At 55.3% G+C, this 14,645-nt stretch overlaps 2 protein-coding genes across 4 annotated transcripts in view; one reads left to right on the forward strand and one right to left on the reverse strand.

Annotated features, from left to right (window-relative positions):
* Window positions 1-14,645, forward strand: part of STX1A (syntaxin 1A) — a 100,073-nt gene that overhangs the window by 19,359 nt on the left and 66,069 nt on the right. The gene's annotated exons all lie outside the window — the stretch shown is intronic.
* Window positions 1-14,645, reverse strand: part of MLXIPL (MLX interacting protein like) — a 39,345-nt gene that overhangs the window by 13,007 nt on the left and 11,693 nt on the right. Inside the window, 5 exon segments of the mRNA XM_053274834.1 lie at window positions 244-812; window positions 1,630-1,823; window positions 11,047-11,127; window positions 11,933-12,128; window positions 12,946-12,990. Coding sequence (XP_053130809.1) covers window positions 244-812; window positions 1,630-1,823; window positions 11,047-11,127; window positions 11,933-12,128; window positions 12,946-12,990 — 1,085 coding nt within the window.

The following is a 14,645-nucleotide window of genomic DNA, read 5'->3' on the forward strand; positions in this document are numbered from 1 at the left end:
AGAGCAAAATCCGGGCAGCGCATCTGAAATCCATGTCAATCCGGGTGGAATTTAGCAGCCGGGGGGAGGAGCCAAAATCCAGGGGGCGACCCTAAATTCCGGGGGACAGGGCAACTCTACACGTAAACCTGCAAGGTGAACGGTTTTTGTGTCTCCCCTGCATCTCCGGGCTGGCAGAGAAGAATGGACCCTCCCAGGAAGAACCCCCCCAATTCCTCGCCCCCCCCATCTCGCCCCGCCTACCTGTGGTCAGCAGCTGCGTCAGGCATGGGTTTGGCATTGTGGCGAGCGGAGGCATGGGCAGCCCCGGCGATCTCTTGGCTTTGCTGTTCAGCCCCTTGGCCTTGGGCCTGCCGCCCCCAGGCGGTGCCTGCCCTTGGGCGGCCCCGAACACAGGGGCGCTTGGCACTCCAGGGTGCAGATGTGGGGCACTGAAGGGAGGCGGGTATCCGGAAGGCAGCTCCACGCCGTAGCCGGGCATGGCTATGTTGGGGGGGAAGCCGAGTGGGGAGAGGGCTGGCGGCAAAGGGGGGCGAGGGAAGAGAGGGGAGTGGGGGTAGTGGAGCTTGGAGCGAGGGGCCGATGGGGAGGGGCACACAGGGTCTGGGCTCAGCAGGGGGGTGCTGGGCGGGGGGGTCGGGCAGTAAGAGCCATAGGAGTCCAGACCGAGCCACTTGCCCGGGAGTGCGTAGGGGTGCAGGGGCTTCACTTTGAGGTCGGGGCCAAGGCTGGCAGGGGGCGTCACAGGGGGCGGGGCCAGGGCTCAGGAAGGGGCCAGGGGAGGGGAGCTGGGCAGAGCAGCCGCCTGCAGACTGGGAAAGACAAGAGGGGAGGAAGGAGACATTCACTTGACCGGGCCAGAAATAGCCGGTGGCCGTAGAGAAACTGCCCGGTGGCCTTCAAGCCTCCCCCTGCAGTGCTGAAGCCTAGAAACTTGGTTTCGGGTTTTTGTTTTTTTCCCGAAATAACAGAAGAGGAGATTGTTGCACCCCACCACTGCTCTCCCCGCCCCGCCCCGGTCAGTCACCGACAGCTCAGACCCCATCAGCAGATGTATGAAACTAGCGGGATGGGGGTCTGCCCCAAGATGCATCACTTGACACTGGCCAACACAGAACTGCATTGGCCATTTTATCACCCACTCCCCCAGTTTGGAGAGATCCTTTTGGAGCTCCCCGCAATCTGTTTTGGATTTCACTACCCCAAAGAGTTTGGTGTCCCCTGCCGGGGTGTAGTCACACATTTGGAATTGCAGGCGCCCCCCGTGACCGCCCCCTCCAGCCATGCCCCCTCTGACAGCCACACCCCTCCGAAAGCCACGCCCCCCGAAAGCCACGCCCCCAGTGGCCACACCCCCACTTAGAGAGATGCTGTAATTTGCGGAGTTTCTGTTACAAGAACCCAAGGATCGTTCCCTCCCCCTGCAGAGCTTGAACTCCCGGAGGTGGGGGGAAGGATGTCAGGACTGCGTCCCTGCCCATCCCTGTGGCATTACCCCACTGGTCCGCTGCAAATGTGGCCGCCTCCTTGCTCACCCCAGTTTTTAGACCATGTGTGAATAAATGAAAAGGCACCGTCCCCATCAGAGATCCCTTGTGAACCCTACTTCTTACTTCCCTGCCTTTGTACCTGGAGGCAAGCGTTGGGCAGGACAGGGGAGCGGGCAGGCCCGGAGGGAAGGAGGGTGTCGGCCGGGCCGGGGAAGTGGTTGTTGCCGCCACTGCTGCTGTACAGGGTCTCCAGCAAGGGCACAAAGCTAGGCTGATCCTGGTAGTTCATGGCCACCGTCTGCGCAGGCAATTGCCGAGGGCTGGAGAAGAAATCTAGGCCGTGAAAAGAAAGACGGCAGTCAGGGAGGGCGCGCGGGTCTGCCCTGTGCCCCACGACGTCCTCGTTTTGCCACTGGAATAAATGCTGTGAATCGAGAGGAAAGCTGCGAATCTGCGACAGCGGTTTGTCGAGGTCTATCCGTGACTACTAGTCTTGATGACGATGGGCCTCCTCCAGGCTCGGAGGAAGCGTGCTTTCTCATCCCCATTAAGGGGGAGCCAGCTTCCTAGGTTCTTATGTTCCTATATCGTATATTAGACATATCTGTTCCCCCAGGCTTTTAACTGAACCCGAATCTTTAAATTCTAATGTTTTTTTATCTATTATGGTTGTTCTCTTTTTATGAATTTTAAATGTTTTTATTTTATGTTATGTTTTAATTCTGTACACCAGCTAGAGATTTTGATGTTCGGCAGGATATAAATTCAATAAATAATAATAATGATAATGATAAATGAGAGATAAATAAATAATAATTATTAATACATAATTGTAGGAGATCTTGGGCCTTGGGCCTGATCCAGCAGGACTCTTCCTATGCTCAGAGGTCAGAACTCCCCGGCCTTCTAGGCAGGCAGGTTTGAATGCCAGTGTTTCCATTCCAGACGATAAACGCTCTTTTCAAGCCCTCTGTTAGCCCGGCCGCCCGGCAGATGCAAGGCTGCAGCACAGAGGGAGATCATGTTGTACATTTTGCAGACGTGGCAATGCTACACACACAGGCCCGCCCCAAGGAATGATGTGTGTAGCATTGATGTGTGGGGGATGAGACTTGTGTGTGGCCAAAGCATGCCTGTTTCACAACCGCCCTCCCTGCTGCTGCTGCAAATCGGTCCTCGGCCAGGTGAGCACAAGCCTCTCCTCTAAGAAGCATCAGCAAGAGGTCATCCCTGTGCAGAGGGCTCAACGCACAGAGCCGCACAGGCCTGGAGAGCCAGCGTGGTGTAATAGTTAGAGTGCTAGACTACGACTGAGGAGTCTTGAGTTCAAATCCCCCTTGTTCAGCCTTGAAACTCACTGAGTGACTTTGGGCCAGGCACTTGTCTTCCTGCTGGCCTACCTCACAGGGTTGTTGTGGGGATAAACGTGCACGCATTACACCTCCAGGGGCTCCTTGGAGGCAGAGTGGGATGTAAATGTGCAAAAAAAACCACCCCCAAACCCCAAATAAATAGGTGCAACGCAGTCTGTTTCTCCCTTCTGCAAATTAACCATAGCCAGCTTCTAACCTTCTAAGGTTGGGATCAGTGTTCCGTCTAACAGGGACCCCCCAGATGTTGTTGACTACAACTCCCAGAATCCCCAGCTGCCATGGCTTTGGCTTGGGGATTATGGGAATTGTAGTCCACACCATCTGGGGATCCCTGTGAGAGGGAACACAGGTTGGGTTGAAGGCGTCTGAGGCTGGAAGATCCAGCTTCATCTTCATGCCGCCATCTGTGTGCTCGCGTGCAGACGGTTCAAAGTAGACTTGTCAACGACTATTCTCCGGTACATTGAATAGAACAGGTAGAATAATTCTCCAAATTTTTCTCTCCTAGGCTAAGTAATGCAGGAGAATATTCTTTTACGAGTCTAGTTCCAAGCTCCCTCCCTGGCGGCGGCATCTCCAAGATAGGGCGGAGAGAGACTCCTCCTGCCTGCAACCTGGGAGAAGCCGCTGCCAGTCTGGGTAGACAGGACTGAGCCAGATGGACCAAGGGTCGGACTCGGTCTATGGCAGCAGCTCCCTGCGTTCCTACCTGCCATCCCCCTCAGCCACCGTGGCCAATAGCTGTGGTCCGTCATCTGCGGGGGGGGGGGGGGGGGGGCGAAGTTGTGCAGCCCCACTCCGACCATTCCCCCACACTGCCTCTCTGGCTGCGACCAGGTCTAGGAATGAGCCACGCCTTCGCCATTCCTCCCTAGCAAGGCTGGTCTCCTGGCTGGGCGGCCTGCTTTGTTGCCAGCCCCCTGCCTGCCCCCCCCCCCGGCTCTTGCCTTGCGTGCAGCCTGTGGGTAACCACATCCCATGGCCTTTCCCGGAGCTGAGCCCGTGACCCGGCTGAGGCGCGCTCTCCCTTCCTGTCCCTGCTGTGCAACCGCCTCGCTTCTGCAGGGTCAGAGAGCAGGCCAAACTGCTGGCTTGACACTTTCTGAGCGGCCCCCACCTCCAAAGGGGCATGTTCAGCTTTCGCCTTTCCTCTTCCCCAATCTGGAGCAGAAAGTTTGTAAACCGCAACCCCACAACAAGCGTTCAGAAGCAATATTTTTCTGTCCCCTTGCTGGTTTTCATTCCTAACCCGGGGGATCCATCCATCCCTTTATTTATTTTCCTGCCCCTAACCTTTCGTTCGTCCCTTTCTCTCTCTGTTTACCTTCTAACTTGATGATATTTCAGGGGGATACATACAGCTCCCCCGGCATTCAGAAACCCTGCTAGCTGGGCAAAGATTTAAGGAGCATGGTCTAAGAGCAGGCAACACAGTCACTTTGCTGGATCTAAGCAGGCCTTGGTGTGGTCAGTGCCTGGATGGGAGACCCTTGTGGGCCACAAGTTCCAGCAGGAGGAGAAAGGGCGTGCCCTCAGCTCTTGCCTGTGGGTTCCCCAAAGGTATCTGGTGGGCAGGTTCGATCCCTGGCGGCCTTTCCAGGTAGGGCTGGGAAAGACTCCTGCCTAGAACCATGGAGAGATGCTGCCAGTCAGTGTTGACAGTGCAGAGCTAGAGGGAGCAAGTGTCAGACTCAGTATAAGCCCACGCCGATGTCCCTGTGATAGTTTGGTTCTCCCCCAAAGCAAGCACTACTATCAGTCAATCTTTATTATAGTCCCAGACCAGCATAAAGTACGTAGCCATCGATTTTACACTCTAAGACTGTCATAAGATGATTTAAATATATAAATATAAAAGATGCCAAAATACATTACTGACATAAAATAATTTAAAATATAAAAAATAGGCATGTGACTGCACTAAAGATCTAGCTAGGACATACTCCTATCGAGGGGAGTATCAGAACATAAGAACAGCCCTGCTGGATCAGGCCCAAGGCCCATCTAGTCCAGCATCCTGTTTCTCACAGTGGCCCACCACCAGGTATAAGATTGCTGGCTTTGCCCCCCCCCCCCAAAAAAGTTCTGTGGATACCCATACAGGCCACCCACGCAAAAAGCATGCACCCCCGGTGATGAACCCCTCTCCACCGCCCCCCCACCACAGCCTGGCCACTTCCTGCTTCTGGCAACCCATCAAACATACCGCATCCTTCCCACAACATTTCCCCATCTGCCCCCTCCTCCCTTACACACATCCCGCCTCCGCTGCTTTCCACAGCCACAAAAGCACAGCCCGGCCGCTTCTCCCCCCACCCCACCCCAAAGCTACCCCATGTGCAAAGCAACTCAGTTCCCGTTTTCTTTCCCCTCACCCGGACGCCTCTCCGACCCAGGAAGAGATCTTTAGCACCTGTCAAAGCTGGAGCACACACAAAAGAACCTTGCCAGTCTTATCTATGGCTTCTTCCCACAATGTTGATTAAGCAGTGCTCTATGGTCCGTTCCCGAGACTATAGGAACATAGGAAGCTGCCATATCCTGAGTCAGACCCTTGGTCCATCTAGCTCCATATTGTCTGCACAGACTGGCAGCGGCTTCTCTGAGTTTGCAGGCAGGAATCTCTCTCAGCCCTATCTTGGAGATGCTGCCAGGGAGGGAACTGGGAACCTTCTAATCTTCCCAGAGTGGCTCCATCCCCTGAGGGGAATCTCTTCCAGTGCTCACACTTCTAGTCTACCATTGACATGCAACCAGGGTGGACCCTGCTTAGTTAAGGGGACAAGTCATGCTTGCTACCACCAGACCAGCTCTCCTCTTCAATATAGGGAAACACCTATATTGAGCAGCAGCGATATTGGAAGATGCTGAAAGGCATCATCTCATACTGCACGGGAGGAGGCAATGGTCAACCCCTCCTGTATTCTACCAAAAGAAAACCACAGGGCTCTGTGGGCGCCAGGAGTCGACACCAACCCGACAGCACACTTTACTTTATGGTTGATTAAGCAGTGCTCTACATTTCGTCTCCCGCCCTCCAGCCGCCTCACCGCTTCAGATCATTCCTCAGAACTCAACGTCTCCCCTGAAGCCTTTGCTTAACCAGCTCCAGCTGCTGCCAGTCAGGGTAGGCAATCCTGAGCTAGGTGGGGCAAGGATCTGACTCAGTGTGGCAGCTTCCTATGGAGGTGCAGATTCACATTTCAGCAGGCACTCCACAGGACATCTGAGGGCAGCTTCCTGTGTCCAGAACACTTTGGAGATGGGCCAGTAGCTCAGCTGGGAAGACTGACTCTGGCCTGAAAAATTGGAGAAGCTGCTGCCAGTCAGTGTAGACAATACAGAGCCAGATGGACCGAGCGTCCGACTCGGTAGAAGGCAGCTTCTGCCATGACTTCCTGGAAGGAACTCTGGGAATTGCGAGTCAGAGATGGCCAGCACTTCTCAAAGAGCAATAATCCTGTTGGGGCCTTCTTGCCAGAAAGCCACAGCATCTAACCTGACCCAGTTAATATCTGTCACGTCGACACCACGTGCTGACACGATGACAACTCGCCAAAGAAAATGATCTGGCCTGAGATGCAAAATTTGAACCCGGCTCTGCCAGATCCCTGCCCGCTGGCACGACCTATAAATAGCAGCCCCGACAAACCCAAATTTCCCTGAATCGCTTTTCTCTGTCAACACACTCACTCCACGCAGCCTCCTCCGTATCTGCCCGTTTCCTCAAACCCTTCCCCTTTACGCAGATGTACACAAAAACACTGAAACCTCGCCACAAGCATCCCCCGAAGAGGCACCAAGGCGTATTTCACGAACATCCCCATGCAATGGCATTCCTACATTCTGCACCAGTTGATCTGGAACTCTGGGTTCCTGCTCACAGGCACAAATGCTGGGATTCACAATGAGGCAGAACCACCAGGGATGGGTCTGCTTTGCTCAATTACCACTGCCCGGCATGCAGAAGGTCCCCAGTTCAATCCCTGGCAGCATCTCCAGGCAGGGCTGGGAGGGACTCCCACCTGAAACCTTGGAGAGGCTGCTGCCAGTCCATGCAGGCAGTGCTGAGTTGGGTGGATGCGGCCTCAGACTCCGTAAGTGGCAGCTGCCTGTATTGCTAGACGTGCGCAGGGCCCGGAGCAAAGGATGGGGTGGCTCCAAGCAAGAAGCTGCACGCCCCCTGCCCTGTCCTGCCCTCCCCTCCTGCCAGGCATCTCCTACCTGCAGCAGGGAGGCAGCCGTGCTCCTCCGCCCTCCCCAGGGACTGCCGTGGGCCTGCCATGGGCACTTCTCCAGACGGCTCGCCCCTCTCTCTCCCTCTCCAGCCTCGCAGGGCCAGAGGGGCTGATTGGTTCCTCATTCCCCAGGAGCAGCGGCCCTCTGACTGACAGGTGCGAGCCCGAGTGGGCCCTGCAGCCGGCCCGGGGACAGAGGTGGCGACCTTGCCCCCACCCCGCTGCCCTGTTGCAGCATCTCCCTCCAGGGTGGGCCCAGCTCCTCCTCGTGGACTTCCTTCCCACTGCCAGAGCGCGGCAGGCAGGCCAGAGAACTGCCAAGAGAGCTGCTGGGGAAAGGGCTGGGCTGGGGGCGGGGGGCAAGAGCACTTCTGGAAAGGGTTTCAGCCCCATCGCCCCCAGTCTCTGCTACTGGGCCACGTTCGCCTGCCAGGCGGCAGACATTTGGAAGCGAGTCTCTCGTCTAAAGTAGAATCCCTTGGGGGAGGAAAGGACGGGGGGGCACCCTACCCGAGGAAGCTGCCTTATGACCAATTAGACCTAAGGATAGTCTACACTGACTGGCAGCAGTGATCTGAGGTAGGAGTGCAGGCAAGAGTCCCAACCAGCCCTACCAGGCACGCCAAGCAGAGCCTCTCCCACTGAACGACGGCCCCGTCCTTTAGAACGCTGCCGCCTACCGAGTCAGACCCATGGTCTATCCCACTCAGTACTGTCTGCACTGACTGGCAGCAGCGATCCAAAGTTCCAAGCAAGAACCTCTCCCAGCCCTGTCTTGGAGACACTGCCAGAGAGTGAACCTGGGGCATAGGACCATAGGCAGCTGCCTTATACTGAGTCAGACCGTTGGCCCATCTAGCTTAGTATTGTCATCACAGACTAGCAGCAGCTTCTCCAAGGTTGCAGGCAGGAATCTCTCTCAGCTCCGTCTTGGAGATGCTGCCAGGGAGGGGACTTGGAGCCTAGATGCTCTCTCCAGAATGGCCCCATCATCCCCTGAAGGGAAGATCTTACAGTGCTCACATGTTGTCTCCCATTCAAATGCAACCAGGGTGGACCCTGCTTAGCTAAGGGGACAAGTCATGCTGGCGACCACAAGACCAGCTCTCCTCCCATCTCTGCTCTGCCACTGAGCTCTGGATGAACATGTGAAGCTGCCACATGATGCGTCTAAAGCTTGGGCAATCTAGCCCAGTATGGTCTGCAGGGGTGGTGTTACAAATTCAGAAGTGCAGGCACCCTCCCTGGCAGCCTCCATGGCCATGCCTAGCCCCACAGCCAGAGAAGCCGAGAAGTACTGGTGCTCCGTGCCTGCATATCCCAATCCACTCACCCCTGAATCTGTCTGCACTGACTGGCAGTAGCGCTCCAAGGTTTCTGGCTCAGGAGTCTCCCCCCCCCCCCGCAGCCCTACCTGGAGATACCAACGATTCAGCCTGGGAGCTTCTGCTCTTCCACTCAGCTAGGGCCCCCTCCCCTAAGGGGATTTCGCCCATCCAAATGCAAACCAAGGTGGGGCCTTCTTAGCAGAGGGGGTGATTCACGCTTGTTACCACCAGACTAGCTCTCCTTAAAAAAAAAAAAAAAAAATCACAGATGGCAGCACCATCTTGGAAGAGGCATTCTCGCCTCCACGGAACTGAATGCCTCTTCAGCACAGGAAGAAAACTCCGTGGTTGCTTTGGCTGCCGTGCCGATGGAAATCGATGGCGGCCAACTGATTCTGTCCATTTTAGTTGATGCCCTGCCACAGTTTGGAGTTGTGGGACAAGCCCTTCACCCGTGTCCTGCTCAGTGGGTCTAGTGCTGACTTCCCTCCTCCCCACCACCCCCGTCTTTCCTGCCCCGCCACCTTGTCCCGGAAGAGGAAACTAACTAGCCCAGAAACCAGCCTGGAAGCTTTGGCCTCACCCAAAGAGACTCTTTTCTAAGACAGACCTGGCCCATTTTCTGCATAAGTCTGTAGATCTCCGTCAAGCTGCCTTCCGAAGGCAAATAAAGCAACCACATGGATTGCTTCCCCCCTGCATTTCATGTCTAGCAAGCTGCTTGCTCCCCTAATAACGTTCTGGGGCCACCCCTTGGCTCTCCCAGATCAGCCGCCCTGGGGTTGCCCTTGGCCAAGGGCAACGAATCCATATGAAGTGCCCCCTGGCATGCTTCCGGATCCCACGCCCGTATTTCAAAGAGTAGCCGACTGGGCAGAGAAGTGCACTTGGACCAGAGACACACACTCACGCATCCCGTACGCGCTCTTCTCAACCTCTGCCCTCTCCTGTTCTTCAGCCCCCAGTTCGAGCCTCCCCTGAAACTTCCCCTTTCGTGGGCAGAAACTTTCCTTCCTCTCTGTCTAGCCAGCCCCTGTGCTGGTTTCGCATTCCTAGAACAAGACCTATATTTGGGGAACTGCTGTAAGGGTGGAGCGGGGTGGGGGGACGGGTCTGCTTTCTCCTCCATCAAATCTGTGTGGTCCTGCCTCTTCCTGCGCTGCCCAGATCCCAAGGCAGGGTGTGGGTATGCATGTGGCACCCGCCCTATTCTTTCCTTCCCCCTCCTGCTCCTTTGCCCCCAGCCCAGAGATTGCCTCGTTCCCAAAATGCTGGACTTGGACGTGATCATTTCTCAAGTCACAACCAGACTCGGATGTAGATTCTGGCACAAAGAAATGGAAACTAAATTCAGCATTTATGATTATTTCCAAGGAGCCACAGGAATTGGATTATTCCCAAGGCTATGGGGTTCTTCCAAGCCATTTATAGAACTGTAGTTCTAGAGTATGGCGCGCGCGCACACACACACACACACACACACACACACACACACACAGGAAACTAATTTAGCCTTTATGATTATTTCAAGGAGCCACAGGAATTGGAGGATCCCAAGGCTCCGAGGTTCTTCCAAGCACTTTATATAATTACTAGTATTTTTCAGCCCGTTAAATTAACGGGCGCTAATCTCTGCCCTCAACCGCCGCCTCCTTCCGCCCGGACCCACCACCTCTTCTGGCTGAGAGTGGGGATTCTTTTCTGAGAGCCTCTACCCTCCCTGCGGCTGGTCCGGTTCCGTGGTCGCCGCCTCTGGCCTTCCCGCAGCGGCCACCACCGCCAGCGGGCCCAGTCTCCCTGCCATGTCCGCTCGGCCGTACCGTGTACTCTGGCCGAGGCCGCGGCTCCGCCTCGGCCAGCTTCCCCCGCCGTCTCCTCCCCCCGCCCGGCTTTGGCGGCGGCCAGGCTGGTCCCGCCGCTGCCGCATCTACCCTTCCCGGTCCCCACTTCTCCTGTTCCCGGACCGGACCCACCGCCGTCGCCATTGCCTCCCTGTGGCTGGGCCGGGTGCGCTGTTGCCGCTTCTGGCCTCCTGGGCGGGCGGAGAGTGCCGCCCCCTCCGCCAAGAGTGCTGCCCGCCCCCGCCGTCTTTCCCTGCCTGGCGGCCTTTCTGCGGCCGGGTGAACAACCGGCCAACATGGCCGCCTCTTGTCGGCGGTCATGTCTCCCTTGGACTGTTCTGGGCATGCGCTTCGCGCATGCCCAGAACAGCCGAGGGAGACACGGACGCAGACACCAGCCTTCTAAGACACCAGCCTTCTAAGCACACCGAGGGATCTTATTATAGAGGATAGTTCTAGATTATGGCACAAAGAAATGGAAATGAATTTAGTATTTATGGTTATTTTCAAGGAGCCACAGGAACTGGAGTATTCCCAAGGCTCTGGGGTTCTTCCAAGCCCTTTATAGAACTATAGTTCCCAGGGCCCATAAGTTTGGGAATCCTGAGACTTGCAACATGCCCCAAAGACATGGTAGGCCTGCAGGGCGCTTTTCTCTAAAGCTTGCCTCAATATCCCCCATCTTATCCCCGCCCCCAAAGTGCCCCACACAACCTATCCCACTTGCTGTGTTCCTTTCTGCCTCTAAGAACCGCTCCCAGCAAGCTGGTTCCTACCAGAGATCTCCATGAAATCATCGAGGTTTGGCTGCAGCGGGGCCAAGTCCGGCTGGATCATGTCGGCGTTGGCAATGTAGGCTGCAAGAGAGGAAAAGCCAAGCAAGCACTTAAGGGAAAAGTTATAACAACTCCCCTCTTTCTTATTCAGGCCTGCCGGGGAGGAAAAGGTGCAATCTCTCTGCCTCTTTGGAAGCGGAGAAAGCCGCTTTGCTCATAGCTCAGGTCTAGTTCACCTAAGAGTTCTACAAACTGCTTCCTTGAGGGAGTTGGTCACATTAAGATGTGCTTTGCAAGAGCTCAGGAGTCCAGAATGCCTTTTCAGATTTCAGTTGCTTGGTGGGAAACATTCCGATGCTTGAAGAGTGCCTTCTTCGAGCACGATTACAGTCGGCTGAAAAATGCCGAGGAGGTGAAACATGATCACAGCTGGGCTGAAATGTCAAGGAGACGGTGAGGAGCGGCAAGAAATGCAACCACTTCAGGATGAACGTCTCCCAAAGAGACGGTGCCTGTGCTCAGATTGTGTATGCAAGAAGGGAACCCTTGATGAAATTCACACATCCACCCTGGCCATCCCCATGTAGCTAAAGGGAGAGAGCAAAAGGCATGGGAGCCGGGTTTCTTCTTCAGAGATGCCTAACTGTGGAACTCATTGCCACAGGAGGCTGGAGGCTGCAAGTACAGAGGAGTTGCTTTGGAGAATCTGTGCCAAGGATACAACCTGCCACCCCACCTGGCTTCTGAGCTTCCCAAGGAGGCTTGGCTTGCCAAGGCTGGAGGCGGAATGATGTGCCAAATGGGCCCCTGGCCCAGCCCTGCAAGGGATGGCTGCACAAGCCCGTCAGCAGGAGTCGGAGACGGCCAAGGCGGCATCGGGACGTACCGTCTTCTGGCGGTGGCTGAGGAGGCGGGCAGTTGGTCATGGTGAAGAGAGTGTCGGAGATGTCGGAGAGGAAGCTGTCCAGGTCAAAGAGCTGGCGTCCTGCTGCCTCTTCCTCCTCGTCCCTCAGCAGCATCGGGACCACGTTGGAGAAGAGCTGCTCGCACCAGCTCTCCGTGGATTTCCAGTTTCCGTCATCCTGAAGGGCAGAGATGGAGGGTCACTGAGAGAACCACCCGGCCCGCAGCGGGTAGCCCAAAGGGGTCCCTGGGTCTAATCCAGCCCGCCTGATCATCGGGGAGGAGAGCCGGTCTTGTGGTAGTGAGCACGGATTGTTCCCTTTGCTAAGCAGGGTCTGCTTTGGTTTGCATTTGGATGGGTGACTATGTGGCGAGCACAGTCGGTGGTAAGAGATTCCCCTTGGGAAATAGTGCCCTCGCTCCATGGCATGCAGAAGGTCTCGAGTTCACTCCTTGGTGGCATCTCTGGCTGGGCAAGATTCCTGCCTGAAATATGGTCTGCTTAGGGGATGCTGCCAGTCAGTGTGGACAGTAATGAGCTAGATGGACCAAGGGTCTGACTCAGTATGACAGCTTCCTAGCAGTGTTCCCTCCAACAGGGATTCCCAGGTGCTGTGGATACAACTCCCAGAATCCCCAGCTGCAATGGCTTTTGCTTGGGGGTTCTGGGAGTTGTAGTCTGCAACATCTGGGAATCCCTGTTGGAAGGAACACTGCTTCCAAGTAACCTCTAGTGACCACGCATCTGCTTGCATGCAGATTCAATCTCTGACAGCATCTCCAGGAGGGGCTGGGAAAGACCCCAGAGCCCGAAACCTCTGCTGCCAGCCAGTGTCGACAACCCTAAGCTAGGTGGACCAAGGGTCTGACTCAGTAGGCAGCAGCTTCCTCTGTCGATAGATGGGTGGACTTCATTACGTTCATTGACTGCACATATATGCAAAGCGATAGGAAAGCCTCCTCTGTCCGCTTTGATATTCCCTCGCAATCACTCACCGGCTTTGGACTTTGGACCTCCCCTTCTCGGCTGAATCTGCGAAGCTGCAAGAGAAGCCGCACGTTAGGGAGGTGCCACCTGGATAAAAAGGGTAGGAGAGGGTGCCGTTCCATGGCCAGGGGATATAGCTCCGTGGTTAGTACGTGGGAAAAGACGGAGCCATGCTGGGAGGGCAGAGAGCAGGGGTGGCACAGTCGTCCCACGCCAACCGCGGGCTTCCCAATCGCCGTTTTAAGTATCTGCGCTTGGGAAATTGTGGCCAGTCTCGCCAACCGCGACCCAAGTCTCTGTGGTTTGGCGAGATTTTTTGGCAGTTTGGGGTGTGTGTGTGTGTGTGTGATTTCTGGGGATTCGGGGTGCTTTTGGAGGGTGATTTCTGGGGGTCCCCCCTCCTCTTGAGAACTATGGCTGATTCCGGGTGTTTTTTGGTGGTTTAAAAATCTTTCTTTTTTATTTTTCGGTCTTTTCCTGACCACGATTCCCCTAACCCCCTGTCGCCAATGCATTTCTATTGCTCTCCAACCACGAATTTGCCAACTATGAGGTTTTTCTGGAACAGAACCCTCGAGGTTTTTAATTTTATTTATTTAACATCTTTTTTATACTGCCCAAAACTTGCGTCTCTGGGCAGTGTGGGACGACTGTACTTAAGTGTTTGTTGGGGGAACCAATACGCCCTGGTGTACTTTCAGGCAGTTCCCAAGGCCATGATGTCAATAAAAGCCAAGGAGAAGGGGTGGGGTTCCTTGAAGCTTCCACACACCTTGTGCCGAAGAGGCAACTCACTTTTCACCTTACATTTTGAAATGTCCACTGGGGGAAAAAAGACTTGCCTCTTCGGCAGTGCAATGAAAGCGCCAGGTTGTGCATATGACTCTCTCTCTCTCCTCCATGCATACATCCAGCTGTCTTGGGTGGTGCGCAGATGACCGAGGCAGCAGCTGGGCTCATCCGGAAGCCCTTTAAACCCCCGCTCAAGCAGTGGAAACCGGTGGGCGGGGGGAAGAGCTGGTCTTGCGGTAGCAAGCATGAATGGTCCCCTGTGCTAAGCGGGGTCTGCCTTGGTTTGCATTTGGATGAGAAGACTACATGTGAGCCTTGTAAGATATTCCCCTGGAATTTAGAGCTGGGAAAGACGCCTGCCTGAATCCCTGGGAGAGCTGCTGCCAGTCAGAGTCGACAGTACTAAGCTAGATGGACCAAGGGTCTGACTCAGTAAACAGCAGCTGCCAGTCACAGGCCTGAGCTAGATGGACCAAGGGTCTGACTCGGTATAAGGCAGCTTCCTATGTGCTGGCCTTGTGCTAAGAATACTTGGTGCTCTACACTGAGAAAGGATAACGGAGTGTTTGCTCACTTTCAGCCCCAGCAGCAGCTGCTGCTGCTGCTCCATTAGAATAGTGGGCTTGGCAAACAGAGGCAGGACCAGAGCCGAAAGATCCCAAACACTATGGCACAGCGGGGAAGTAACGTGCCTAGGGAGCAAGAGGTTGCTGGTTCAAATCCCCGCTGGTATGTTTCAAAACACCTGTATCAGGACGCAGCAATCTAGGAAGATGTTGAAAGGCATCATCTCAGACTGTGCGGGGGGAGGCCATGGTCAACCCCTCCTGGATTCTACCCAAGACAACCACAGGGCCCTGTGGGTGCCAGGAGTCGACACCGACTCGATGGCATGACAACTATACATCTTGGGTGC

This window comes from Hemicordylus capensis, chromosome 12 (assembly GCF_027244095.1).
Source record: "Hemicordylus capensis ecotype Gifberg chromosome 12, rHemCap1.1.pri, whole genome shotgun sequence".
NCBI lineage: Eukaryota > Metazoa > Chordata > Lepidosauria > Squamata > Cordylidae > Hemicordylus > Hemicordylus capensis.